The 27,181-nt window shown below is 41.4% G+C and overlaps 1 protein-coding gene across 6 annotated transcripts in view; it reads left to right on the top strand.

Moving 5' to 3' along the window:
• The window catches only part of WDFY3 (WD repeat and FYVE domain containing 3), a 265,268-nt gene that overhangs the window by 92,727 nt on the left and 145,360 nt on the right, over positions 1-27,181 (top strand). For all 6 annotated transcript variants that reach the window (XM_082259297.1, XM_082259299.1, XM_082259298.1 and 3 more), the window contains 8 exons: positions 4,484-4,715; positions 10,221-10,321; positions 11,195-11,413; positions 13,314-13,495; positions 16,643-16,874; positions 20,807-20,967; positions 23,061-23,172; positions 23,832-24,022. In XM_082259297.1, the coding sequence (XP_082115423.1) occupies positions 4,484-4,715; positions 10,221-10,321; positions 11,195-11,413; positions 13,314-13,495; positions 16,643-16,874; positions 20,807-20,967; positions 23,061-23,172; positions 23,832-24,022 (1,430 nt within the window). The remainder of the gene's footprint in view (positions 1-4,483; positions 4,716-10,220; positions 10,322-11,194; positions 11,414-13,313; positions 13,496-16,642; positions 16,875-20,806; positions 20,968-23,060; positions 23,173-23,831; positions 24,023-27,181) is intronic.

The raw sequence follows: 27,181 nt of genomic DNA on the forward strand, positions 1-27,181 counted from the left end.
TGGGGGGGAGGGAGGGGATTGTAGTGTGGGGGGGAGGGAGGGAATTGTAGTGTATGGGGGGAGGGGATTGTAGTGTATGGGGGGGAGGGGATTATAGTGTATGGGGGGGATTATAGTGTATGGGGGAGGGAGGGGATGTAGTGTGTGGGGGGGAGAGAGGGGACTGTAGTGTATGGGGGGGATTGTAGTGTATGGGGGAGGGAGGGGATTGTAGTGTATGGGGGGAGATTATAGTGTATGGGGGAGGGGTTCTACAGCGCATGGGGGGATGGGTTCTACAGTGTATGGGGGAGGGAGGGGATTGTAGTGGGGCGAGGGGATTGTAGTGTATGGGGAAGGGAGGGGATTGTAGTGTGGGGGGAGGGAGGGGATTGTAGTGTATGGGGGGAGGGGATTGTAGTGTATGGGGGGAGCGGATAGTACTGTATGGGGGGGAGGGGATTATAGTGTATGGGGGGGAGGGGATTATAGTGTATGGGGGGAGGGGGATTATAGTGTATGGGGGGGAGGGGGTTATAGTGTATGGGGGGGAGGGGGGATTATAGTGTATGGGGAGGGAGGGGATTGTAGTGTATGGGGAGGGAGGGGATTGTAGTGTGGGGGGGGATTGTAGTGTATGGAGGGGAGGGGGTTGTAGTGTATGGGGGGATTGAACGATAAATGACGGGTTGGAGATTGGTTTGGGGGAGGGGAGATGTGAGGGCGGGAAATCAGAGAGGAGGGGGGAGGGGGGAGGGGAGCTCCTCACACAACAGTGGATCATCCAATAGGAAAAGACCCCCAAATCCACCACTTTCTCCCCTCCCGGGAAAATTGCTGTCACGGGCGAACCAATAGTAGTGGAGTTTCCAAAATTGTACCGCGGGTGGCCAAGACGCTCCCCCTACAGCTGATAAAAATTTGGGGTTTCGGGGATGAAAGGGCACGGAGCAGTGACCCCGAGAACCGGGCCACCCCCCGCCATAGACTCCAATGTTAAACCTGGTCACCTCGCGGTTAGGTCTTGGTCCCTTTGGGGAGGGGATTGTAGCATGGGGGGGAGGGAGGGGATTGTAGCATGGGGGGGAGGGAGGGGATTGTAGTGTATGGGGAAGGGAGGGGATTGTAGTGTATGGGGAAGGGAGGGGATTGTAGTGTATGAGGAAGGAAGGGGATTGTAGTGTATGGGGGAGGGAGGGGCTTGTAGTGTGGGGGGGAGGGAGGGGATTGTAGTGTATGGGGGGAGGGGATAGTAGTGTATGGGGGAGGGGTTCTACAGTGTATGGGGGAGGGAGGGGATTGAAGCGTGGGGGGGGAGAGGGAGAGGATTGTAGCGTGGGGGAGGGGGGGAGGGGATTGTAGTGTATGGGGAGGGGATTGTAGTGTATGTGGAAGGGAGGGGATTGTAGTGTATGGGGGGTGGAGGGGATTGTAGTGTATGGGGGGGTGGAGGGGATTGTAGTGTATGGGGGGGATGGAGGGGATTGTAGTGTATGGGGGGACGGAGGGGATTGTAGTGTACGGGGGGGGGGAGATTATAGTGTATGGGGGGGGTTCTACAGTGTATGGGGGAGGGAGGGGATTGTAGCGTGGGGGGAGGTAGGGGATTGTAGTGTGTTGGGGAAGGGAGGGGGTTGTAGTGTGGGGGGAGGAAGGGAGGGGATTGTAGTGTGGAGGGAAGGAGGGGATAGTAGTGTGGGGGGACGGAGGGGATTGTAGTGTATGGGGGGAGATTATAATGTATGGGGGAGGGGTTCTACAGTGTATGGGGGAGGGGTTCTACAGTGTATCGGGGAGGGAGGGGATTGTAGCATGGGGGGAGGGAGGGGATTGTAGTGTATGGGGAAGGGAGGGGATTGTAGTGTGGGGGGAGGGAGGGGATTGTAGTGTATGGGGCCGAGGGAGGGGATTGTAGTGTATGGGGAAGGGAGGGGATTGTAGTGTGGAGGGAGGGAGGGGATTGTAGTGTGGGGGGAGGGAGGGGATTGTAGTGTATGGGGGGGACGGAGGGGATTTTAGTGTATGGGGGGAGATTATAGTGTATGGGGGAGGGGTTCTACAGTGTGGGGGGGAGGGAGGGGATTGTAGTGTATGGGTGGTATTATAGTGTATGGGGGAGGGGTGTGTATGGGGGAGGGGCTCTACAGTGTATGGGGAGGGAGAGTATTGTAGCGTGGGGGGGATTGTATTGTGTTGGGGGAGGGGATTGTAGTGTGTTGGGGAAGGGAGGGTATTGTAGTGTATGGGGAGGGCATTGTAGTGTGTTGGGGAATGGAGGGGATTGTAGTGTGGGGGGGAGGGAGAGGATTGTAGTGTATGGGGGAGGGAGGGGATTGTAGTGTATGGGGGGACGGAGGGGATTGTAGTGTATGGGGGAGGGGTTCTACAGTGTATGGGGGAGGGGTTCTACAGTGTATGGGGGAGAGAGGGGATTGAAGCGTGAGGGGGAGGGAGGGGATTGTAGTGGGGGGGGAGGGGATTGTAGTGTGTTGGGGAAGGGAGGGGATTGTAGTGTGGGGGGCGGGAGGGGATTGTAGTGTGGGGGGAGGGAGGGGATTGTAGTGTATGGGGGGGAGGGGATTGTAGTGTATGGGGGAGGTAGGGGATTGTAGTGTATGGGGGAGGGAGGGGATTGTAGTGTATGGAGGGGAGGGGATTGTAGTGTATGGGGGGGATTGAACGATAAATGTCGGGTTGGAGATTGGTGTGGGGGAGGGGAGATGTGAGGGCAGGAAATCAGAGAGAGAGGAGGGGAGCTCCTCACAAACACAGAACAGTGGATCATTCAATAGGAAAAGACACCCAAATACACCTCCCCTCCCGGGAAAATTGCTGTCACGGGCGAACCAAAGGTGCTGGAGACCCCAAAACCGCAGGTGGCCAAGACACTCCCCTACAGCTGAGAAAAATTTTGGGACTCGGGGATGAAAGGGCGCGGAGCAGTGACCCCGAGAACTGGGCTGTGACCTAACCGCGAGGTGACCAGGTTTAACATTGGAGTCTATGGCGGGGGTAGGCCCGGTTCTCGGGATCACTGTTCCGCGCCCTTTCATCGCCGAACCCCAAAATTTTTCTCAGCTGTAGGGGAGTGTCTTGGCCACCTGCCGTACAATTTTGGGATCTTCAGCTCCTTTGGTTCGCCCGTGACAGCAATTTTCCCGCGGCGGTGTTCTCTGTGTCCCAGCGGCTGTTCGTTCAGCACATGCGCAGTAGCTCATATCCACGGACACAGGGAAAAGCAGGGAAAGCGGACGCAGGGACACATGCATTTTATTAATATAGATTCAAAGGATTATTTAAACTTTCAAGCTATCAAAATTACTTTCCAGGTGCAAATAAAATATATTTCTAAAAATCAATTTATAAAATGTTAAATTTTAGGGGAGCTTGATCATTCTGCTTCTACGCTAATTTTTCCTTGTAAGTTTGGAAATGGGTAATGTGCTTTAGTCAAAGACAATTTTTTGTACAATAACTGAAAGACAGTCATATACAGCAATCCAATTGTGGTTGTAAAGCCTAAACATTCCATTAATAAACTGTATCCTTCAGGTCCTACTCTGATAGAATAGAACTGTCTAGTAAGTTTAAAAAAAAACACGTCAGAAGGAGCCGTTGGTATAGCATCAATAATGAAAAATGAGAATAAAAACCCAACTAAGACTCAACCCCTTCCAAAATTCTAAATGCTTAAAGATCCATGAGTGAGGGACTTGAAGGACAACTCAGCTGCACAAGGAAGCACCCTTAAAAAAACAAGACACATCCTCCATTTCAACAGTGGTCTGTTTGAGATGGTAAAAATTCATACAAGACTTGAATTGGAATTCTCAGTATTGAAGTTGTGTAGTTGAGTAACGATGTCACATAAACAGGGTGGGGTAGGGGGGCAATTGGAAAAGAGGAGGAGCCTAGCCCATTGCTGGGGGACCCCAGAGGAAGCGGTTCAGGACCGCTCTGTGTAATTCCATTGCACAGAGCAGGTAGTAGGTATACCATGTTTGTTCTTAAAAAAATAAATAAGCCTTTACAACCACTTACATTTTAAAGTTTGGTTTACCAGCTGATGGAGTTTGTTGCTGGTCATATATCTTTTATAAACGTCAACTGTGACTCAACGTAGTGAATTGTAGTAAACAATCCTTAGTGTTTTATTAATTTAATTGGAGGGAAATGTCAGAATACAACGCCGTTGTTTTATCACCACTCCCTCCTAAATTGTCGAAGCTTCTCTTTTTGAACAAGCAATCTCTATACCGGTTGGAACAAAGAAGGAAGATAAAACACAATATTACTTTCCAATTTCTTCTTTTACAAGTACATTTATATATATATGTGTGTGTATATATATATATATATATATATATATATATATATATATATCCTCTTTTGTTTACTTGGAGAAGTATAAATGATAGGAATGCATTGTGCATGGTGCTAAACATGGTTTTAAATGCTCTGCTTTTAACTTTGACAAAACGGTTTTGTTTTGGATGTCTATCAGGTAGCATGATCATGTCAACAGAGGGCCTGGGCTCTGACAGCGTGTTTTGTGTGGGAGAAGATAAACACTACCGGATAAGCCGGAGCTTGGTAAAATCAGCAGAAGGAAGCACAGTGCCCCTGACAAGAGTAAAGTGCCTGGTTTCTATGACAACACCGCATGACATTAGACTGCACGGATCATCAGTCACTCCCGCCTTTGTTGAATTCGACACTTCTCTAGAAGGCTTTGGGTAATTTTTTTTTCCGTAACTGTTTGAATAGTAAAAAGTTATAACCGTCTCTGAGCAAGATCTTTGGATATAGATGTAGAGCGGAGTATGGTGTAGTAAGTTAGAGTTGGCATACACTGTGATGTCTAACACTCAGTGGTAGTCTTATGTAGTAACCAGACATCCCTTCTGTTATCAATGCCAATTATAAATATAGCTGGTATTATTATTATTATACAGGATTTATAAAGCGCCAACAGTTTGCGCAGCGCTTTATGAAGGAGAAGGTACAGTTACAATACAATTCGATACAAAAGGAGTCAGAGGGCCCTGCTCGTTAGAGCTTTCAATCTAGAATTAAACCTTCTGTGTTTTACATCCATTTTCATACATTGTAGTGCACTTGTAAGCACCGTTTGGTGTGTTTTCTGTCTTTGTGTTAGCACATATCTATAAAACAATTGTAAAAATGCAACAAAAATGTCAATCCTGCAGTAGAGCACCTTTAATTTTTAAAGGTTTTTTTTTTTGGGGGGGGGGGGTGTGATTGGCTAGAGTAGAAGTAGTTAAGCCTTTGGTTAGTTTAGTTTTTCAGCCTTGAGATCCTTTAGGGAAATTATCTTCTTTTCCTGGCTTGAAGATGCAACAGAAAGTGAGACGAAGTATCTCCAAAAGTATCAGTTCGTTTTTTAATCCCTTTTTAGACTTTTTTCTTTTTTTTTTCTAGAACAGGTACGGGTGTTTCCATTGGAAGATTAACCCTCACCTCTTGTTCTGGTCAAAACTGTAAAACTTCTTCCTTACTTTCTATCATATGGACATAACTCACCAGGACAAAGAAAGGGTGAAACTTGTCAGCACAATAAAAAAGAAAATTGACAGGTTTGAATGCTTCACCATGCCATGCCATGTCATCAAATGTCATCGAAACACACACGCTTAAAGTTGAAGTATTGCCAAAGCTATTTTGGCCATACCTCTCATTTGAATCACAGGAGTGCAGTTAGTTCTTTACTCTAACTTGTTTTCAGCATCGTCGGCTGACGTCATAGAGCTGGTCCAAGCTCTGAAAAGATGGGATCCACTCAGATGCTTGGACCGGCTCGGCCTCTCGGCAATCTGCTGAGAGCCCGAGCCAGCTGCTTCCCTACCCTCCCCTCCACAGTTCAGCACTCCAGTGAGTGTGGGGTGAGGGTCAGAGCAGAGAGATGGTAAATGGCAGACATAGCTCTCTGCGCACAGAAATCTGAAAACTGAGAGATCATCAGTCTTTGAAACTTGTAGAAAAAGAAATAGCCGCACATCCAGGGATTCCAATAAGTTTCAAATACCTTTAATTCCAAAATGTTGTAAGTGATGACACCAAAGACACCAACATGAAGTCTCGTAGGTGCGTTTCACACATACATCTTGTGCTTAATCATTACCAATCGGTCTTTGATAGTTCAGTTCCTTGTGCAGAGCTAGCGGGGGACAAAGGCAGCATCCACCTAGGTGAGTATAATTTTTTTTTCGAAATCCCAAACTTATCTTTTAAAGCTGAACTCAAGCTTTACTGTCTTGCAAAATTTTAAGAGCTCCTCATACAAAAAATATTACTATTATGTAGGATATATATATATATATTAGTGTGCTTACACTGATTTCACAGAACACTCTAAGCTTCTCGCAGTGTGAATTAAAAGCTGCAAAAATTCAGATAAAGCCTACTTAATTTCCTGACTGCAAAATGTCTGCCATCATCTACGCTTTCCACCCCAGCCTTACTGTCCCTGACCTATGCCATTCATCTATTGGCTTTCAGTTCTTTCAATCCTGAAGGTTCAATGTAGGCATTATAGTTTCCTTTTTTCAGGAAGCCAGGTACAGCACCCTGACGGCCTTTGTCACCATCATGCTTTGCCTGCATTACAAGCTCAGAGACTTAGTAAATATTACTGGGCTTATCACTAAGTATGTATTGACAATACGTTTTATTTAATCATTTCATTGATATGTTGATGATCTGGGAGAAGGACCCAAGGTAGGCAAAATATAAGCATACATTTCAGCATCCATTTTTAAATACTGTATTTATTGGCGTATAATTTTAAGAAGGAAGGTTCAGGAGATTTTTTTTAATTTTAATTAAAGAACTTTGAAGCAAAATAAGGTTTAGTGCCCATCAATGCAACCTTATCACTGCACATGTTCAGCCTCACCATTGCCCATTAATGCAGCCTGATCAGTGCCCATCTGCAGCCTTGCCATTGCCAAGCCAATGCAGTCTGATCAGTGTCCATCTGCAGCCTTGCCTTTGCCCATCAATGCAGTCTGATCAGTGCCCATCTACAGCCTTGCCTTTGCCCATCAGTGCAGCCTGATCAATGCCCATCTGCAGCCTTGTCATTGCCCATCAGTGCAGCCTGATCAGTGCCCATCTGCAGCCTTGCCATTGTCCATCAATACAGCCTGATCAGTGCCCATCTGCAGCCTTACCATTGCCCATTAATGCAACCTGATCAGTGCCCATATGCAGCCTTACCATTGCCCATTAATGCAGCCTTTATCAGTGTCCATTTGCAGCCTTGCCATTGTCGATCAGTGTCAATCTGCAGCCTTGCCATTGCCCATTAATGGAAACTGATCAGGGCCAATCTGCAGCCTGATCAGTGCCCATCTGCAGCCTCATCATTGCCCATTAATGCAAACTGTTTAGGGCCCATCTTCAGCTTCACCAGTGCCCATCTGCAGCCTCACCATTGCCCATCATTGCAGCCTGATCAATGCCGGATTACATAGAGGGATTTCCTGTTTACTGGGCGCTCACTGTCCCACACCATCCTGCCATCCTGGAAACGGCTCATATGATAGACATGGGGACTGCGAATGCCGAGTAAACAGGAGATCCCGGCTCTGTGTAATCGGCGCTCACCCTCCCCTCTGAGGCAGCCAGGTAAAATATTAGTGTATAATACGCACACATGATTTGCCCTCTATTTTCAGAGGGGAAAAGGTGCATGTTTTATACCGATAAATACAGTAAATTATACATTCCATGTTACAATAATAGTTTGGATTACATTCTTATGTATTCAAAATGGGCTGTGTCTGCTCCACCTCACAGATTAAATACTATGACTCAAAGATCTTTCAGGATTTGAAGTCTTTACAAGCTTTTGACCATCACCTGCATTCAAAGTAGCACTTGCAGAGACCTTTGAGCTTAGCAAACACTCTGATAAACGAGGTCCTTCAAAGCTTCCTTAACCTGCTATAGAGTCTTTGTTGCACCCAATTTTTTTTATTTTTTTACATTTTCTCTCAATTGAATATACATGACTGTTATTGACAATCTCAACTATATAGGAAAGTTTGTGTTCCCAGATGATGGAAACCCATTTGTCTACTAAAATCGAAGTTTCCAGCTCCAGCAGTATTGTTTATATCCAAAGAATATTACTGGAGCATTTTGAGAATTCAGAACAATAATATCTCCATTCCCCACACTGCTCATGCGAAAGAGCCTTTTAAATCAGATGGAGGAAAAAGGAAGATTATTCATTGAAATGTGATTAAATACTTTTACGAGTGGCATACCTGGATATGACATTTGAACGCTACACAATGGAATATATTTAAGTTTTATAGCACCAAAATATCAAAAAAGAACTTATACTATAATGTTAAAATGGGCTTCAAGTCAAAATATTAACATCTTTGCTGAAATGGGCTCTCTCCAGATCTGACTGGCATTGCTTCTCTGACTATTCTTGTCTTCTGCTGAGGGCGAGTTCTGTATGAGGCAGTAAAGCAATCAGAAGAAGATGGATAAGCAGGTTAGGGCACTCATTTTATGTGAGAGTAGCAAATGGTAACAGTGGATCTAAAGTCCACTGTTACTCTTAGGTCTTCAGAAATATTACCAGCACTGGAGGCTACCAGAAGCAGCCTTTTCTCCAAGAAAAGCAAATTGTTGCACTTTATTTATCCAGAACTGTGGACATAACATTAAAGCGGTAGTGCTTTAATGTGCTGTGGACATAACATTACCTGTTCTACATTTTTCTCTTTTTAGGGGCCCCAGGTGGGTTACGCCACAATGTGCTAGTATGTACAGCATATTAGGCAATTATGGCAGACTTACCTGTCAAACAGTGCCCTCTAGTCCTGCAGTGAGATTGATCCAACGGGCCCCCGGCGCTTCCATTTTTGCCCAGTCTTTCTTCTGGATTCTGTGCCTTTTTGAGAATTGCCGGGCTGCGATGGTGCCACTCTCATGCATGCGTACGGGAAGCATGATACAGCAGCACAGACCTTGGGCCATAAATGTTGACTGAGTTGCGTCTGCGCAGCTTTGTGTACGTGACAGCTGACAGGCAGGAGAAAACATTTGACCAAAGATACAGATTGGGTCGCTTCTGTTGAAAAAATACCCAGCCTGTCAGCAATTTAAAAGAAAATGAAGTTTACTACCACTTTATTAAAAAAAAAAAAATTGTCACTAATGGAAAAAAATGTACGATAACTAAACCTGCAAAAAAGCATTCTATTTGTTCCACTGCCTGTTGCTGCAATTTTTGCTCTCCTGCACAGCAACAGCCTCCTCACTTTTTACACACTTCCAGGTGTGTTTTATGCCTGGTTCCCTTCAGTCCCTTCTCCCTGCCCCTGCTTTACTACAATGACATAGAGGTCAGTGGTCAGTGCTATTCCAACACTCCTGGAAGTTTTGATTGAGCGAAAACCAGTAGTGGGATAAGCGAGAGTATAAATCTGCTTCTTTTGCAGGGGGTGCTCTGCTACATTTTTTTTTGTATGGTTTGTAGCATTTGCTCAATTTCAATATGAAATTCATGTTTTCTGTGTTTTTTCACTATATTTATTATAATAGTTTTTTATTGAACGTGTAATGTAAAGGATCATAGTCATTTTTCTAGGTTTCATATCACCTAATTATTAAAGAGGTTATTTCACTGCATCTGAGCACCACAAGCTAAAAATGCTATTTAATGAATTGTTAATATTGAAAGCAAACTCCCCTATCCATCCATCCGTGTCTCCATGCTTTTTTTGAGAAATCTCTTTGAAAAACACCCGCTTGCATTTCTGGCCATGGCCATCCTGAGTAATGGCAAATGATTCATGTAGCATTACTTTCTGGCAAATGATTCATGTAGCATTACTTTCTGCCTTTAACTCAAGTATGTATGTATGGCAGAGTGCTAAGCTGAGAAAACCCCCTCCTCTCCTCCTGGAGACTCCTGGGAGGTATGACATAATTTGCCCAGGAATGGAAACTGGGAAATAACTGAAGAAATGTAAAAAAATAAATTAAAAAAATGTTTAAAACAATTATTTTATACTTTCCTATTTAATTACTAAAAATAATCAATATTGATTGGGAGAGTGAAGTTCCACTTTAAGTCACCAAAGGGTATCTGTTTATTTGGAATACTCGTTTTTGTTTTTTATTTTGCTAAATAGCAGTACTTAATATTTATTTTTTTCCTGTAATTTTTATATTGTATTTATCTTTTTAAATAGGTGCCTTTTCTTGCCAAGTTTAGCTCCTCACAATGCACCGACTAGTAATGCAGTTACCACAGGTCTTATTGATGGAGCTGTTCTCAGTGGCATTGGAACAGGTAAGAAACTGTTTCTAAAGTTAATGTTAAAGTGATTGTAAAGTGTTGTTTGTTATTTTAATAGAGAAAAAAAAAAAACATATTATACTCCCCCCCCCCCACCTCCCCCCTCGCCTTTTGTGCAGTGGTTTTGCACAGGGCAGCTCAGATCCTCCTCTTCTCGGGTCCCTGGCTGAAGCTCCTGGCCCCATACTCCTATTGAGTGCCCCCACAGTAAGCAGCTCGCTATGGGGGCACCCAAGCCGAGCTGCAGCTCCGTGTGTCCATTCAGATAGGGAGCTGTCGTTCGGGCCCACCCCCTCTTTCTTATTGGCTTATTGGCTAACTGAGTTTGATTGGCTGAGACCCTATCAGGAGAGAGAGTCCCGGACAGCTTAGGCATTCATGGACATCGCTGGAGGGGCCTCAGGTAAGTATTATGGGGGCTGCTGCACACAGAAGATTTTTTATCTTAATGCATAGACTTTACAACCCCTTTAATTAAAGCCTAATTTCAGCCCAAACTATTTTTTTTATTTATTTTTTTTGATTGAGCGGGGAAGGACCAGTTAGCAAGGTGTCATGTCAAAAATATCTCTCATGGGGTCAGAGATCGCTACAAAAATATGTTTTTGTTAGGTATAGTATAGCCTTAGAACCTTTTTCCTGAGAGCAGCAGTTGCCTTAATTTTTTGTCATTTATGCCAGATCCACTTTAATTTTCCAAATAATTTGATAACTTTCTGAAATGTCTTCACTTTCATTGTGCTGATGTTCAAGCTCTGCATTTGGTTTGCTACATTTAAAAATAAAAAAATGGTTGTTTGCTACAAAATTTGCAAAGCCTCATAAACTGATTCAAGATGGATAAAACATAAATTTTTCTTTTTGTAGGTGAAAGGCTTTTCCCTCCGCCTTCAGGTTTAACCTATTCCACCTGGTTTTGTATTGAGCATTTTAGCACGCCACCAAATAATCACCCTGTTAGACTTCTTACTATTGTAAGACGAGCAAACTCCTCTGAGCATCATTACATATGTCTTGCCATTGTCCTCTCAGCAAAAGATAAGTCCCTCATCGTGTCTACTAAAGAGGAACTTCTTCAGAACTATGGTAAATATCCAGCTTTTTTCAAAGCCGTCTGGTTACTAAACATTGTTATGTTCCCCAATGGGCTGCAAATAAAATATTTCTTTGACATGGGAAATAACAAATTGCATCAGATCTGTCCATATTTTGATGTACCTGGAAAGTCATCTGTTATTGTTATTTCTGTTCCATGGCTAAAATTTGTGCTCAGAGGCTTTTATGTTGATTACATTGTATTAAAAAAGACGGATTATTCTGTTTTGCCAATTAAGGAAATGTCATAAATTTAATTTGTCTGAACTCCCAAAGTAAATCAATTATCGTCTGTACAAAACTGCAAAAGTTTTGTACAGGTGAATATGTATTCTCTCTTAGTATTAAAAAAGTGCACATAGGTCTCCCATTCTGTTTGCTATAGTGTTTTATGACCATAGTCTAGATCAGGGTTCTCCAGACTTTCTAAAGAAAAGGCCTTCAGACTTTAGGGGAGCTGGACTGTGCCCAGTGGGTGTACACAATGCCCAATCTTTGGTGTTAGGGGGAGAAATGGTGTCAGTGGGAAGAATAGTGCCCCATTATTGTTGCCAGTGGAAGGAAATATGCCCCATTGTTGATGTTGGTGTAAAGAATAGTGCCCCATTGTTGGTTTCAGTTGCAGGAATTATTCCTTATTGCTGGTGTCAGTGGCAGGAATAATGCCTCAAGGACCAGATAAAGGCAAGCAAAGGGCTGCAGTTTGGAGACCACTGGTCTAGATGGATGTAATCAACTGAGCGTCAGTAATTCTAGTACTAATCATACCTTTAGTGTAATTAGTAATTGCAGAAGTGAAGATTTTTTGAATAGGGAGCATCAAAGAAAAGTGCTGAATGGAGGAAAATGTCACTGTTGGCACAATTTATAATTGTGATGGTTATAAGTACATTTTTTTAACTTTTTTAATCAAACATTAAAGGGGGACTTTTACAAAAACAAGGTAATAAAATACATGGCAATGAACTGTTCGCCATTTTGCAACAGTCTCTCTCACATTTTACTTTTTTTTTTTTTTAGCCCAATCGCCTTTGTTTACTGGCATTGTTTTTATAGCTTTATATTTTGCTACCATAGTCCTCAGTCATAAAAAGTGTAAATTCAGGTGACTTGTATTTGCTGTCTGTTATGGATCAGTCACCTAAATTAAATACCATAAAGAATGGGCAGGCCACAGGTGGACTATAGAAGAATTTTTACATTATGAAGACACCTTTGGAACAGGACCCACCCAGCAGGCTCTGTAAAGACCATGAAATTTAAGCGGAGCTGGGCAATTTGGTAGAGACCTCACTCTTGGGAGTCTCCAGCATGTGATTCAACTTAAATGCATTGAAAAGAGATGAACCCTTACAGCCCAAACAAGCTGAAGACAAAAAAAGTTTTCTGCAAAAAATGTAATCCAGTGACTTAAAGCCTTCTTTTCTCAGACCAGCTTTTCCCTGCTTGTAGTATTTTCTGCAGCTTATTGGTGATGGAGTAGCCATGAATAATTTATTTCTTAATGAGGGTGCACATAATAAAGCTGTGGAGGCCTTCATAGACTTGCAGACCGGTTACGTGTTTGGAGATGACAGGTTAACATAAGACCGGTTAGGTGTGACAAGCAAAGGGCATGGGCTATTATATTGTTGCTCTTCTATGCATTTCCTTACTAAGTCTTTAAGTTAGCTGAAGAGAACCTTTAAATTAATATTTGTATTGTGTAGATTTATTTGTGGAATAATAATTTGTAGATAATGGGACTAGTGGCATGTCCAACACTTTATTTCCTACAAAGAAAATGACTACCTTTGACTTATTATTTTATGTAAGAATAGATTTTAAATAGGTTTGTGGCCAAACCCAAATTCATACTTGCATTGATATGTTTGACATTCTTCTACTCCAGTGGATGACTTCAGTGAAGAATCTTCTTTCTATGAGATTCTGCCATGCTGTGCTAGATTCCGTTGTGGTGAGCTGATAATGGAAGGCCAGTGGCATCATCTGGTTCTGGTGATGAGTAAGGGCATGCTGAAAAATAGCACTGCAGCTTTATATCTAGATGGGCAACTAGTCAATACAGTAAAGGTAAGTGGTGTTTTGCCTTTATACAAAAGTTCTTAAATGTCATCAAACCGCAAGGTCCAGGATAAATGACCTTTGTTACCTATTACACCCCTATTTGTCAAGAAGCAATGTGTCACATTTTTACCTTTTTTAATAATACATGAAATATTTGTGAAATATGAACATCTGTGTAAGCTTCAGAGTTTCCTGTGTAATTAGGTTGGGGAAATGTTTTTTGGTTTTAAATATTTCTAATAAATGTGTTGGTTTTAATGTGGAGGGAGATAATACTGTATGGGTGCAGTGAAATGTTTGGTAATGAATGAGATCATTAGTCTTGGTCAGAGGTTAGTATACCTGTAAGCATGATGATCAAAACAAAATGTATGTATCTATCTTTCGATCCCTCACCCTTAAGCTAGGTATATATGTTTCGAAATTCAGCTGGTTCAGTAAGATTTGGCTGAATTTTGATCCTTGTTTATCCTTCTCTGTTTAACAGAAAGTGAACGTTAGTCTGGCCTCTGTCGAATGGTCCTGCTGGACCATTCGACAGAATGGTCCTACTGGCTGCAGCACTGATCAGTGCATTTTGATTGTGTTGATTCTGTTCAATGTATTCTGACAGCAGAGGAGTTCTGCTGACAGAATAAAATAGTGCAATGGGGGAGATACCTGCATCAATACTTGAACATAAAATCAAGTGTAGCCTAAACCCAAGTACTGGGACTCAATTTATGAATTCTACTCAGAACTGATTAGACCGGTTAACCCCACAACTAGTTCACAACCAGTAAAAACAATACAAAGGAGAACCAGATGGGTCACATTTTAAAAAGGAGTTGTATAAGGAGAACCGACCACAGTGTGAGTTAACTAGAAAAAAGCTTTATTGAAAAAAGACCAATCACCAAAAACTTACAGGCCAAAACGGCCGTAACCTCCAAGCACCAATTTGATTTAAAACAAAGTGGACAATGTAACACACTTAAACCAAAAACAGGGCCCCACACTCACAATCATGCGCACCATATACAACCAGTGAGGTATAACTCCTAATAACGGATTGAGCAAATGGGGCAGGGGGGTATAAGTTCCAAACCAATTTAAGCCTTCCAGGGTCAGTAGGATGACCCTAACTACACTAATGTTCCCTCTGGTTTCCTGTGTCCTTTGAGGTATACCTTTTCTGAAGGCTGATTACTTCCGAGAGCAGTCTGTGCAAAACCTTCCTAGTCTTGAGGGCAAATGTCTACAAATGAGTGTCAATCTTGTATCACCAAGGGAATAGTACCATCTGCCAGTCTGCTGTATTAGCCTGAGGGTGGGGGTAGTCAAATATGACAATTGACACCCAAGCAATAATTACTTGCAGTACACACACTCCTCCCCAATCCTATGGCTGGATAACTTCATACCATCCATTGATATCAGCAGAGGATAGTAATATACTTGAACTCCTATCAGAGTAGCGGCATCACAAATAGCAGTAGCGGAGTATGTACTAGAGATAAAGGGGTGCCCGGAGGCTCTCACCACTCCGCAGCACTTGAAAATTCATTCTTCTCTTTCCTCCATTTGTGTGCCAATAAGGAGTATGATCAGTGATCAAAGACAAATGTCCCACAGAAGGGGGTTATAGGCCGGCAAGTTGCCTTGTGGTTAGCACTGTGTGGCAATGTGGTTCTCTGAGTTCTCAGCGTGTAAGCGATAAGGTCTGTGAACACACCAGAACTTCGGCCATGGAGTAGATGGGATGCCTGGTGAGATGCAGGGCCCTGATGCACTGCCTACGTCAATGTGTTTCACATACATTTATGTATGCTTCATCAGGACGTCAACATCGTTTGTGTGGATTCAGGGATCTGTGAGGTTTTTTCGTTCAACCCGCTGGTTGAATGAAAACAAGCTCAAAGTATATACCCACCTTAATCCTGTTGCTCTATGATTAAAGTGATTGTAAAGTCTCGTTGTTTGTTATTAAAAAAGAAAATGTCATACTTACCTGCTCTGTGCAGTTGGTTTTGCAACTGGCCTGGTTCTTCCTCTTCTTGGGTCTTTCTTCTGTGCTCCTGGCCCCTCCTGTTCAGTGCCCCCACAGCAAGTAGCTTGCTGTCGGGGCAACAGAGCAGGAGTCACAGCCTCCTGTGTCCATTCAGACAAGGAGCCGCGTCCCAGCCACGCCCCCTCTCTATCCTGATTGGCTGACTGAATTTGACTGACAGCAGTGGGAGCCAAACACGCTGAGCTGCTGTCTCCACCAATGAGGAGGGGAGTCCCGGGCAGCTGAGAAACTCTTGCAACATCGCTGGATAAAGATGGGCTCAGGTGAGTATAAGGGGAGATTCTGCACACAGAAGGCTTTTTTATCTTAATGCATTTTATTTTATAGCTAAGCTGTAAAAGGCTTTTGGCTCATTCGGTAGTAATGCGAAAATAATCATGAAATTTGAAATAGAAAAGTTCTGTATTATACACCTTGCTGAACTGCATTAGCTCAACTTAAAAATGAGGAAGAGTTGCCCTCCCCTGCATGTTAGATGCGCGATGAATTATCAAACTCGTGGATAATTGTCGTGCAATTTCCACAGGCTGGTTTTGTTTTCCTTTGGACAAAATCTGCGGTTCCAAGAATTTGAACTTAATAGACTTGAGCTATTTTTTGTATCCTTATTAAGAATGTAACTATGAAAAAAACACAACTGGCTCCATTTATCAAAGAGCCCAGAGAAAGAATTGTCTGAGCCTATGTTGCTGTATAACAACAAATTGGATTCATTGTTTACACTATACATTTTTTTTTTTTTAAATCTTCTTACTGGTTGCTATGGGGAGTGAAATCTCGAGCCAGTTCTTCCCTTGACATATTGATACAGTTATTATGTTTTTATATTTAAAATTGTTTTGTATCAATGGTGGGTTTTTGTTAAATGAAACCACGAACGCTTTTGATTACCAAGTTCTATTTGCTACAATAATGGCTTATTCAGTTCTGTCTATAGTTCTTATTATTTATGATTAGTATTATTATTCAGGATTTAAATACAGTTAAAATGAAGTCTATCCTAAATGTTTTGCTTCTACTTTTTCCTGATGAATATCAAATTTTGTATGGCTTTTATTAGAATCTGATCAGAGAATTTAAATGTGTTATTTGTATCCATACAGCTACACTATGTACATAGCACCCCAGGGGGATCTGGCTCAGTCAACCCACCAGTGGTTAGCACAGTCTATACTTACATTGGCACTCCACCAGCTCAACGGCAGCTTTCCTCACTGGTGTGGCGCCTTGGACCAACTCACTTTTTGGAGGAAGTCTTGACAGCTGCAAGTGTTGGTGTTATATATGAATTGGGACCAAATTATGTTGGAAGCTTTCAGTCAGTTTGTTCTCCATGTAAGTGTTTGAATGAAAATATTTTCTAATTCTGATTAAAAATGTATTGCTCCCACGTATTTGTTTTTTGAACTACATGTTTTTATAGTTATGTATATGTGCCCATAGGAACAAATATTATCATGTTAGAAATCATGTTGCAGGGATAAACTTTTTATTACATGTTTTTTATGTAGTATTTTGCTTTTGTACTTTGTAGATGGAAGGACTCTGCCATCTTGATTTATAGCTATATTTATGACCAAAATCTGTGCTGGTATTTGTGCATGGGATGTAGTTGTGGGTATGAATTCGGGTATCTTTAGTGGAGGTACCGGGGATGCAATATTGTAGAATTGTGCAAAAATACAGTGGGTGTTGGTTTACTTAGCATAGTAAAAAGAAAAAGGATATGCTCACTTTTAAAATGTAATTATGTGCAATAAAACTGTAGTAACTAACATGAACCGTTTTCTTAAAATCTTAAGATTTTAGAACTTAGGGTTGCAAACACTGTAATGATGTATTATGATGTAGTATATTTTGCTGTTTATAAATTTAACTTTTCATTGTTATGACCCCAGTAATATTTGTGCAATGCAGAGTTGGCCACACTTAACCAAGCAAATCAGGGCTAATTTGCAGTATGAAAAGAGAGTAGGCGAGGTGTCTATTGTCAAAGCAACCCAAAAAAACGCTACTTTTAACCCCTTCATATCCAAGCCTTTCTCTGACATTTGTTGCTTACAAGTTAGAATCTGTATTTTTTGCTAGAAAATTACTTAGAACCCACAAACATTATATAGTATTTTTTTAGCCAAGACCCTAGAGGATAAAATGGCTATTGCTGCAATATTTTATGTCACACTGTATTTGCGCAGCTGTCTTTCAAATGCAATTTTTTTAAAGAAATACACTTTCATGAATTAAAAAAAAAAAAAAAAACTATAAAGTAAGCATAATTTTTTTGTATAAAGTGTAAGATGATGTTACGCTGAGTAAATATATACCTAACATGTCATGCTTTAAAAATGCGCGCACTCATGGAATGGCGACAAACTACGGTACTTAAAAAATCGCCATAGGCGACGCTTTTAAAAAATGTTACGTTACCTGTTTACAGTTACAGCAAAGGTCTTGTGCTAGAATTAGTGCTCTCGCTCGAACGATCGCAGGGAAACCTCACATGTGTGGTTTGAGCACCGTTTACATATGCGGGAACGACTTGCGTATGCATTCGCTTCTGTGCACAAGCACGGAGGGACGAGGCACTTTAAATCCCTTCTTTGCCTTTCAAAGCGTTCAAAGTGACAAGTTTGGCTGTTTTTAAATACTGTCATATTTTAAAAAAATGGTGCCTTTAAGGCTCAAGTAACCAGAAGTCATGACATCGCTTCCGGGTTTCAGAGACCCGATCGAAGCTGAATTTGCTCTGGTCTTCGGCCAGCCGGCGGACATGCGGATCCAGGTGAGCCACGGAGGGTGGTGGGGGGGGGGTGTCACCTCCTGCTGCTTGTTATAACAGCCAAGAAACTCATTAGCTGCACCGGATATCGCAAGAAAGCGGACTATCGGCCCAAAAAAAAAAACAGTACCGGGGCGATGCCTCTAGCTGCAGGCATCACCCTGGTACAACCACATGAAACCAAGGCCACATATTTGCGTTCCGTCGACGGGGAAGATCTAAAACTATACACTGTGGTATTGATTTACTAAAAGTGGAGAGTACGAAATCCTGGTGAAGCTGTCCATAGTACCCAATCAGTTTCTAACTTAAGCTTGTTTAATTAGGCTTTGACAAAAACCTGGAAGCTGATTGGTTTCTGTGCAGAGCTGCAGCAGATTTTGCACACTCCACTTTTAGTAAATCAACCCCTGCATATATCTGAAAAGTGTTTTTACACCCATGGGCAATAGTCGTTATGCTTGCTGTTTTTTCTTTGATTCCAACAACAGAAGTCAACTCCATAAATAAATAACTGTTTACACTGTTTTACTCGATTTGATAATAGGTGTAAAATTCAGCAGGGAAGGGTTTATTGACCCACACAAGAATGAATGTTTTTTTTTTGTTCCAATAACAGTCTTATTGAGCATTTTAAATAGCAGTATAAACCAGAAGACAGGTTACAAAACCACTTCCAATTTTGCAAACAGGGAAACTTTTTATACATTTCAACACTCTTGTGGAACATTGTACAAAACCAGACAAATGCGTCATTAGATTGGAGTAGTTCGTAAGAAGCAAAAAATAAGGGAAATCTAGGGATAAGAAAGAGGAAGGGGGGATAGAGTGAAGAAAAAAAAAAGTGAGCTAGAAGAGGGTGCACTGATGGGCAGGCTCTCTCTCCCTCATGATGGAGGTCCATCCTCCCTCCAAAGTGGCGAATAGTATTGCTCTCAACTGGTCATAATGTTAGTATGAGTCAGGGTTGGTTTAAAATTAATCCAGTATGTCCATGTTTTAATAAAGTCTGCAGGTCTATCCTGGGATGTATAAATTAGTTCCTTCATTTTAGAGACTCTGTTCAATCTTGCTAGCTACTGTTTCATTGATGGAACTGACCATTGCACATTCTAGCTGAAGAATCATATGCATCATAAGCTACTTCAGTTAGTGCCTGTCCTGTAGGGATGAGTGGGGCCATAAATATTTGCAGGGGAGACATTAAGTTTGAAAGTGATTGACTCCATGATGATCTGATGTACCCGCTTCCAGTATGGTTGGAGCACTTCACCAGCACTTTAGTTATTACAGGTACCTATATAACGCCATCAATTTGCACAGCGCTTTTACATATATATTGTACATTCACATCAGTCCCTACCCTCAAGGAGCTTACGGTCTAAGGTTCCTAGCTTATTCATACATACTAGGGCCAATTTAGACCGAATCCAATCAACCTACCAGCATGTCTTTGGAGTACGTGAGGAAGCCAAAATGGGCACATGGAGAACATACAAACTCCACGCAGATAGTGCCATGGTTGGGATTCAAATAGACGACCCCAGCGCGTCTAGGCAAAAGTGCTAACCCCTTAGCCACTGTGCTGTGATTTGACATGGAAGGATAAACCTTATATAAAAGAGATGGTGTCCTGTACAAGCAGGTACAGAGTTTGTAACCATTTTCTTGGCTATTGACATTTAGGGAATCCTAATGTATGGTATTGTGAATTTGCTCCCAGCCCTCCTAAAATAGTTGTAACTCCAGCTCTGCTTCTCACTTTTTACATGGTAACATCGAATTCACAGAGATATGATCAGACATGTATGCATACATGGTAGACGTAAGGTGTCGTTGTGGGATACCTAAAAGGCACAGAGTTTCGAACAGAGAGGATACCCTACTATGCATTTGTCTGAAGGTGGGATGATTCAAAGTGTCTAATTAGTAGATGCACTATATTGTCAAAAGTATTGGGACACCTGACTTTACATGCACTTTAATGGCATCCCAGTCTTAGGCCAACTCAATATTGAACCCTACGGACTAAGACTGGGATGCCATTAAAATTCATGTGCGTGTAAAGACAGGTGTCACAATATTTTTGATAATATAGTGTAAGTCCACATAGGGAAGGAATCTGAAGGAGATTGCCTATTTAAAACAAGCTGATCTTGCAGTAATATTTGGGAGTAACCACTGGTCTCTCAAAGATTCTGGGAGGCCTGGGAGAAAATCAGGGTTACCAAGAAAGAATGTTTTATTCATACAGTTCAAAACTGACAATAAATAAAACCCTGCTTCTAGCTATAGCAAGAATAGGAAGAAAGAACAATGCAATTACTATTCCATTCATTTATCAAAACTAAAGTGAAGAAATGTCACTTTTTCTTATGTAAGAATAGTCATATAGTACTAAGATACGAAGTCAAGATTTTGCAAACTGGATTATTCTACCCCTTGACAAAAAAGACAGATGATGAGTAAAGGTGGCTTTATCTTACAGGTAAAGATTCCAAGTCTGAATCTGGTACCCCATCTCTGGTGTCACTGGTACCAGAAGAAAAAGTATCCTTTGGACTGTATGCACTCTCTGTGTCATCTTTAACAGTTGCAAGAATAAGAAAAGTGTATAACAAATTGGATAGCAAAGCAATTGCAAAACAGGTAAGTTGTGTATATACCAATTGAGATTGGCAATAGGCTATTTAATGTTTACTTTCCAGTTTTGGCAAATTGTTTCTAAAACTGCCTTTTAAACCTATTTCTGAGCATTTTTTAAATGATTAGGTTTAACATTAGGCTTGCCCTTTTTGAAGGATGTTTTATAGAATAATTTGTTTTTCAGGCATTTTTTGTTGTTGTTGTAGTATATTTAACTTTTATTTTTTAGAATAGGCACTGGTATGATCTGCATAACACACAAGTTGTTGTTAGTTGTAGTATAACTGGTACGCTTAGGTGACTTTTAGATATCCTAAACAAACTCTCAAAAAAACTTTACTGAAATAGAAGACACCTTTTATAGTGTGTTCACTTTCTAGAAAAGAACAGGCAAATTAAAACAGAAGACATATGATTGTGTGCCACATTAACACAGAGCTTGGCAGCAGTGCAGATGGGGGACAAAGCCCTGACCCTTCCGCTTTATTTTTATTATTATTATTATTATTCAGGATTTCTATAGCGCCAGCAGTTTACGCAGCACTTTACAATGTTAGAGGGAGACAATATATTTACAATACAATAAAATACAAGAGGATTAAGAGGGCCCTGCTCAGAAAAGCTTACAATCTAATAGTGTGGGGCAGGTGATACAAGAGGTTGTAAGAGTAGGGAATGAGCTGATGGAAGATTAGTTGGAGGTGTGATAGGCTTCCCTGAAGAGATGAGTTTTCAGGGATTGCCTGAAAGCAGCTAGAATAGGAGATAGCCATACAGGTTGAGGTAGAGCGTTCCAGAGGATGGGAGAGGCCCTGGAGGAATCCTGGAGACGAGCATGAGAGGAGGAGACAAGGGAGCTTAAGAGTAGGAGGTCTTGGGAGGAGCGGAGAGGACGGTTTGGGTAATATTTGGAGACAAGATTGGTGATGTAGCTTGGGGCAGAGTTGTGAATGGCTTTGTATGTTATGGTTAGTATTTTGAATTAAATTCGCTGGGCAAACGGGAGCCAGTGTAGGGATTGGCAGAGAGGGGAGGCAGACACTGAGCGTTTGGTAAGGTGGATAAGCCTGGCAGCAGCATTCATGATGGACTGAAGAGGGGATAGCCTATGAAGTGGTAGGCCTATGAGAAGGAAGTTGCAGTAGTCGAGGCGAGAAATAACAAGGGAGTGAATGAGAAGCTTGGTGGTTTCAGTTGTTAAAAAGGGGCAAATTTTTGAGATGTTGCGGAGGTGAAGTCTACAAGTTTTTGACAATGATTGGATTTGGGGCTGAAAGGACAGGTCAGAGTCTAGGATTACACCTATTACCCTGGCATGAGGGGAGGGATTGATGGTTGCATAACTAGTTTTGATGGAAAAGTCATGGAGGGGGGCACGGGAGGGGGGAAAAATTACCAGCTCAGTTTTAGAGAGATTTAGTTTGAGGAGGTGGTGTGACATCCATGTAGATATGTCAGTAAGTAAGTTAGCAATGCGAGAGGAGACTGAAGGAGTGAGGTGAGGAGTAGACAGATAGATTTGAGTGTCATCGGCGTAGAGATGGTATTGGAAACCGTGGGCGGTTATCAAGTGACCGAGGGAGGCGTTGTAGATAGAGAAGAGGAGGGGTCCAAGAACAGAGCCTTGGGGAACCCGCTTTCATTGGAGGTGCATCACAACACTTTAGAATTGTGGCTTGCTGACTTTTTTTCTTTTTTTTTTTTTTTTTTTTTTTTACAAATGGCAATTATATAATATATATAATTATGCCTGCAGGTTGGGGGACTTTTTAATTTGATATTGTTTAAGATTTGAATCTTATGACTTAAAAAAAAAAAACTGATTATAGATAAATATCCGGGTTTGCCATTGCTTATGTCTCCTCCTCTGAAAGCACTAGTTGCCTAGCTTCAATATATTTAGAGACCCAGAACATGCCTTCAGATTAGGAATGTCTGAGTGAATTCACTAAAAACAGCGTGATGGCTAGGAAGTTGGTACTTTCAGACTAAGGTCCATAATAACAGCTATTGGTCACCTTTAATACAATTCTATTCTATTTAATCTATACGTTTGGATAAAGCCAATAAGCTTATTTTTGATTTGTTATATGTAGCTGGCAATATCATCTCATGAAAATGCCACCCCAGTGAAACTGCTACACAATTCTGCTGGACACTTGAATGGACCAGCTCGGACCATAGGAGCAGCACTCATTGGTTACCTAGGTAAACTTAATGTTTTTATCATGGTGGGGTTCTTATCAGTTCCGTTAGTGTATATAAAAGCGGAGAGAAAGAAAAATTAAGGTATTTACTACTTTCTGGTTCGGGCTTGAATAGTTGCTATACGCCATATTTCTCTTTTTCCAAAATAGCCTTTACTGGTCTATAGAAAAGCTTTCCTCCACGTTGTGTGAGCAGATGCATGCATTCGATTGGCTTGCATCTTTCACAATGACTGTGGATTTTCTGGTCTAACTATATAGTTCATTCTGTAGTCAGAAGTGAAGTGTCATGTTTTCAGAAAACAAATCACATACCCAAATAATATACAAATCCTTCACATTACTTTACTAAATGAAATAGGCATGCTGCTTGATCATAATATGTGTTTGCATTATGAATCAGTAAACATGGTGTTTCAGGAATATATCCTTCAGTCGCTCCGACAGTCATCTTGATACGGGAAAAAGTTCCCAACACATGCAGTTTTCCACCGTGCAGTGTGCCTCATTTTTTGGGACAGTTATGGAAGTGATGAGCCCACTAAGATGATTGGTATTGGTAGCTAGGAATCTTTAGATCAAAGCATGGGTTTAATCTGTATTACTTGTACATTCTAAAAGTGTATATATATATGTATGAATTTGTTTTATGTATTTTAGGAGTGAGAACGTTTGTCCCAAAACCTGTAGCTACAACCTTGCAATACATAGGAGGAGCAGCTGCCATTCTTGGACTAGTAGCAATGGCATCTGATGTTGAAGGCCTCTATGCAGCAGTCAAGGCTCTTGTGTGCGTGGTAAAAAGCAACCCACTTGCCAGCAAAGAGATGGAAAGGATTAAAGGTTATCAGGTGTGAAAAAATAACCTTTTAAATACTGAAATAAAGCACCTTAACATGTTTATGCAAACAAATCATACAAAAATATGTGTAGATCTCAAATAAGAACCCACTGTGCTTGCTCCAATAATATTTAACCTTACATTGAAAATAATCCGTTGAAAATTAAAGTTTGAATCTGCTTGGTTGCTCTGGATGTTTTGATAACTGAAAGATATTATTTCTTCCTACTCTTAGCCTTTCTCTGGTATTTTTGTAAATAAATCGTATTGCAGTGCTACATTGGCTTCCCCATATATTTAAAGCAGTACTAAACCCAAAAGCAACATTTGCAGCTTACCAATTCTTAGTTTTTTAGGCTTGCTTTCTTCTATTTTCACCTGATGCTGCTTATAAAGTGTGAGCTGGAGTTTTTCTTCAATTTGGCTAATACATTTCACACTACCCTCCCCCCCAGACTGACAATGCTTCTGTCAGCTATGTCCCCTTGTGCTCATTCCTCCAGAGTTGTGTCTCGCTTATCTAGGTGGTGTGTTACTGACCAGATCACCAGGGGGAAAAAAAAGCGAAAAAAAAAGAAAAACTGATGTGTCTAATGATTTGTAAGCCGCAATATATGACATTTTTGGTTTTGGGTTTAATACAATTTTTTATTATGAAATGAGACCTTCCTCCCTTCTTTTATCATCATCAGGGAAAAATAAAAATAAAAAAAAAATCTTAACCACTCATATGTACACTCGTTTACCCCAGTTCTTAAAATGCTTTATTTATAGACTTATGCAAAAAGAGAGGAAATCCTTGGAAACTGCTAGCAGAAGAGGATGGTCAGATATCCCCATCCTGAATTTTTTTGCAAACTTTGTGGTTGTCTTTTTTAAAGACTGAAAATGTGTCCCTTATCTAACATGATGCCTGGTAAATTTAAAAGCATTTAGTAAAATGCAGAGGCAAACCTTCCACAGCAAAAATCCTGTGCACCTTTCTTCTGTCAAGTAAAGGGCACCTTTTGAAAATCAATCTGAGCTGATTCATTGGGGGGTAACTGTAAAGTGTTGGTCTGCCCTCCTGAGGCCTCATGCACACTGATTTTTCTAAACTCTGTTTCTCCTAAAAGGAGAAAGTCAGCATTACAAACTCACTGAAGCTGTGTTTTTTCAAACCAGTTTAGGCAAGCTTAGCAGCGTTTGGGATTTTGGCCAAAATGTATTCTGGCCATTCAAATGAATAAGCGATAAAGTGCTAAACGCACCTAGTGTTTTGGTGCATCTAGGCACGTTTACATGCGTTTAGCAGTGTTCGGCATTTTCTTAGTCAAACTTTCCTCTCCTAAACGTGATTTTAGGGTGTTCAGAAAACATCCTCTAAACTCCCCTGCTACTAAACTGCTGTAAACCTCTGTGTGCATGGGCACATAGGGTAACATAGAGGGTAGTTCAGGGGCAGAGCTAAAAATGCCAAAACTCACAAAAACGTGAGTTTAGCAGCAGCAGTATGCATGAGGTGTTAGTGGACACTTTCCCTGTACGTTTAAAGGGAGGTTACTCTTCTGTCTGTTGTCCATGAAAGAGACCACAGCTTTGGGCACACTAGACAGAATTAGAATTATCTGCGCTTTCAGAGATGCTTTTCACATTATAGGAGAAGGAGCAATCGAGTGAAAGAAAGTGGGTTGGGAAGAAGGGTTAGTAGGCACTAATATTTAAAGAATTACAAAGAACATGCTGCACTCATTCCAATACTAATAATAGAATATTTAGTGATTTAACAAACCCACAAAGATATGCGTGGTAGTCATATAATGTAAAAAGGGGATGTAAACCCTCACATGTATCCAGTTAAGTGAACAGCCTTAGATGATATACAGGGATGAAACAAATCTCCCTGCATAAGTTTTATTTGTATATCTTCTGTCTTCATCTTTCTACACTGTTTAGAAAGTGAACATCGTGTTCGCATTCTTTCGTCCTTTTCCAGCACTGGTTGTGGAGTCTCGGCATACACTGTGTGACAGCTGATTGGAGGAAAGGCACCCCCTCCCCCATATAGGCAGAGGAAGGAAGATACATGCAGAGCTGTGCTGTGAATAGACCAGCTCTCTGCTATTCTATCTCTTTGCACCCACCCCAACATACATTTCCAACTGCTTTTATCTCCTGTGTCGGAGAACTTATCAGAAGTTATCATGCTGATAACAGAGGAACAGAAAGACATGGGACTTGGGGCTTTGGAGAGAGATAAGTAAACACTACAGATATATGTGCCCAGGTCAAATTTAATGAATGGGGTTTACATCCAAGTAGAGACACATGTAGAAAGTCAAAATGTTAAACATTAATGTCCAGAAAAAGGATGAAGGAAGGTGACCACGTCCATGAGCGTGAACAACTAAAATAATTAGGGTATCTTGAAGACAGCTAAAAGATCCTTCACCAGGTAACACCATGCAGGCTTACCAGACAGCCATCACCTAATTACAGAAAGGTCAAAATGCGCATCAGTCAAATAGTATCATAGGAATCTTCACAAGTGAAGTCATCAGAAGATGAGGCGTACTCCAATCAGTACAAATGGTGCATTAAAGGAAACTCCTCAATTGCACATCCATCCATGTATTTCATATCGAGGAGAAAAGCAGAAAGCTCCACATAGTGTAAACAAGTAAAACAAATCCTTTATTTTATATAGTAAAACACAAATTTAAATGCTGCTATAGCGCTTGTGAACATTTTCCGGCTGGAAAACAAAATGGCTTCCCGCAGAGTTTCGGTTATGCAGTGACATCACAGCAGGCTCCGTCCTACATGTTTTGTCACGCCTGAGGTCTTCCAGGGCTACTATTGATACTGCTATTATTTAAAGGCTGTATTTACCATAATGGTATTTGTGGGATAGGGATAACTTTTTTTTCCTCCTTTTTGTTTCCCATTACTGTCCCACCTCTTGACATTTGTAGATCTATTTAGTACAAGAACTTGGATTGTAAGTTCCTTGAGGGCAGGGACTGATGCGAATGTCCAATATATATTTAAAACACTGCGTGAATTAATAGTGCTATAGAAGTACCTGTAATAATAATAAGCAAAGGGAGTGCATTGGATATTTTGGGGAGTCATTTTATAGTTCAGGAAAATAAAACTATTTCTATGTAGAGAAGGCTGTGATCACATC

Source organism: Pelophylax lessonae (genome assembly GCF_965119305.1).
Source record: "Pelophylax lessonae genome assembly, chromosome: 1".
Lineage (NCBI taxonomy): Eukaryota > Metazoa > Chordata > Amphibia > Anura > Ranidae > Pelophylax > Pelophylax lessonae.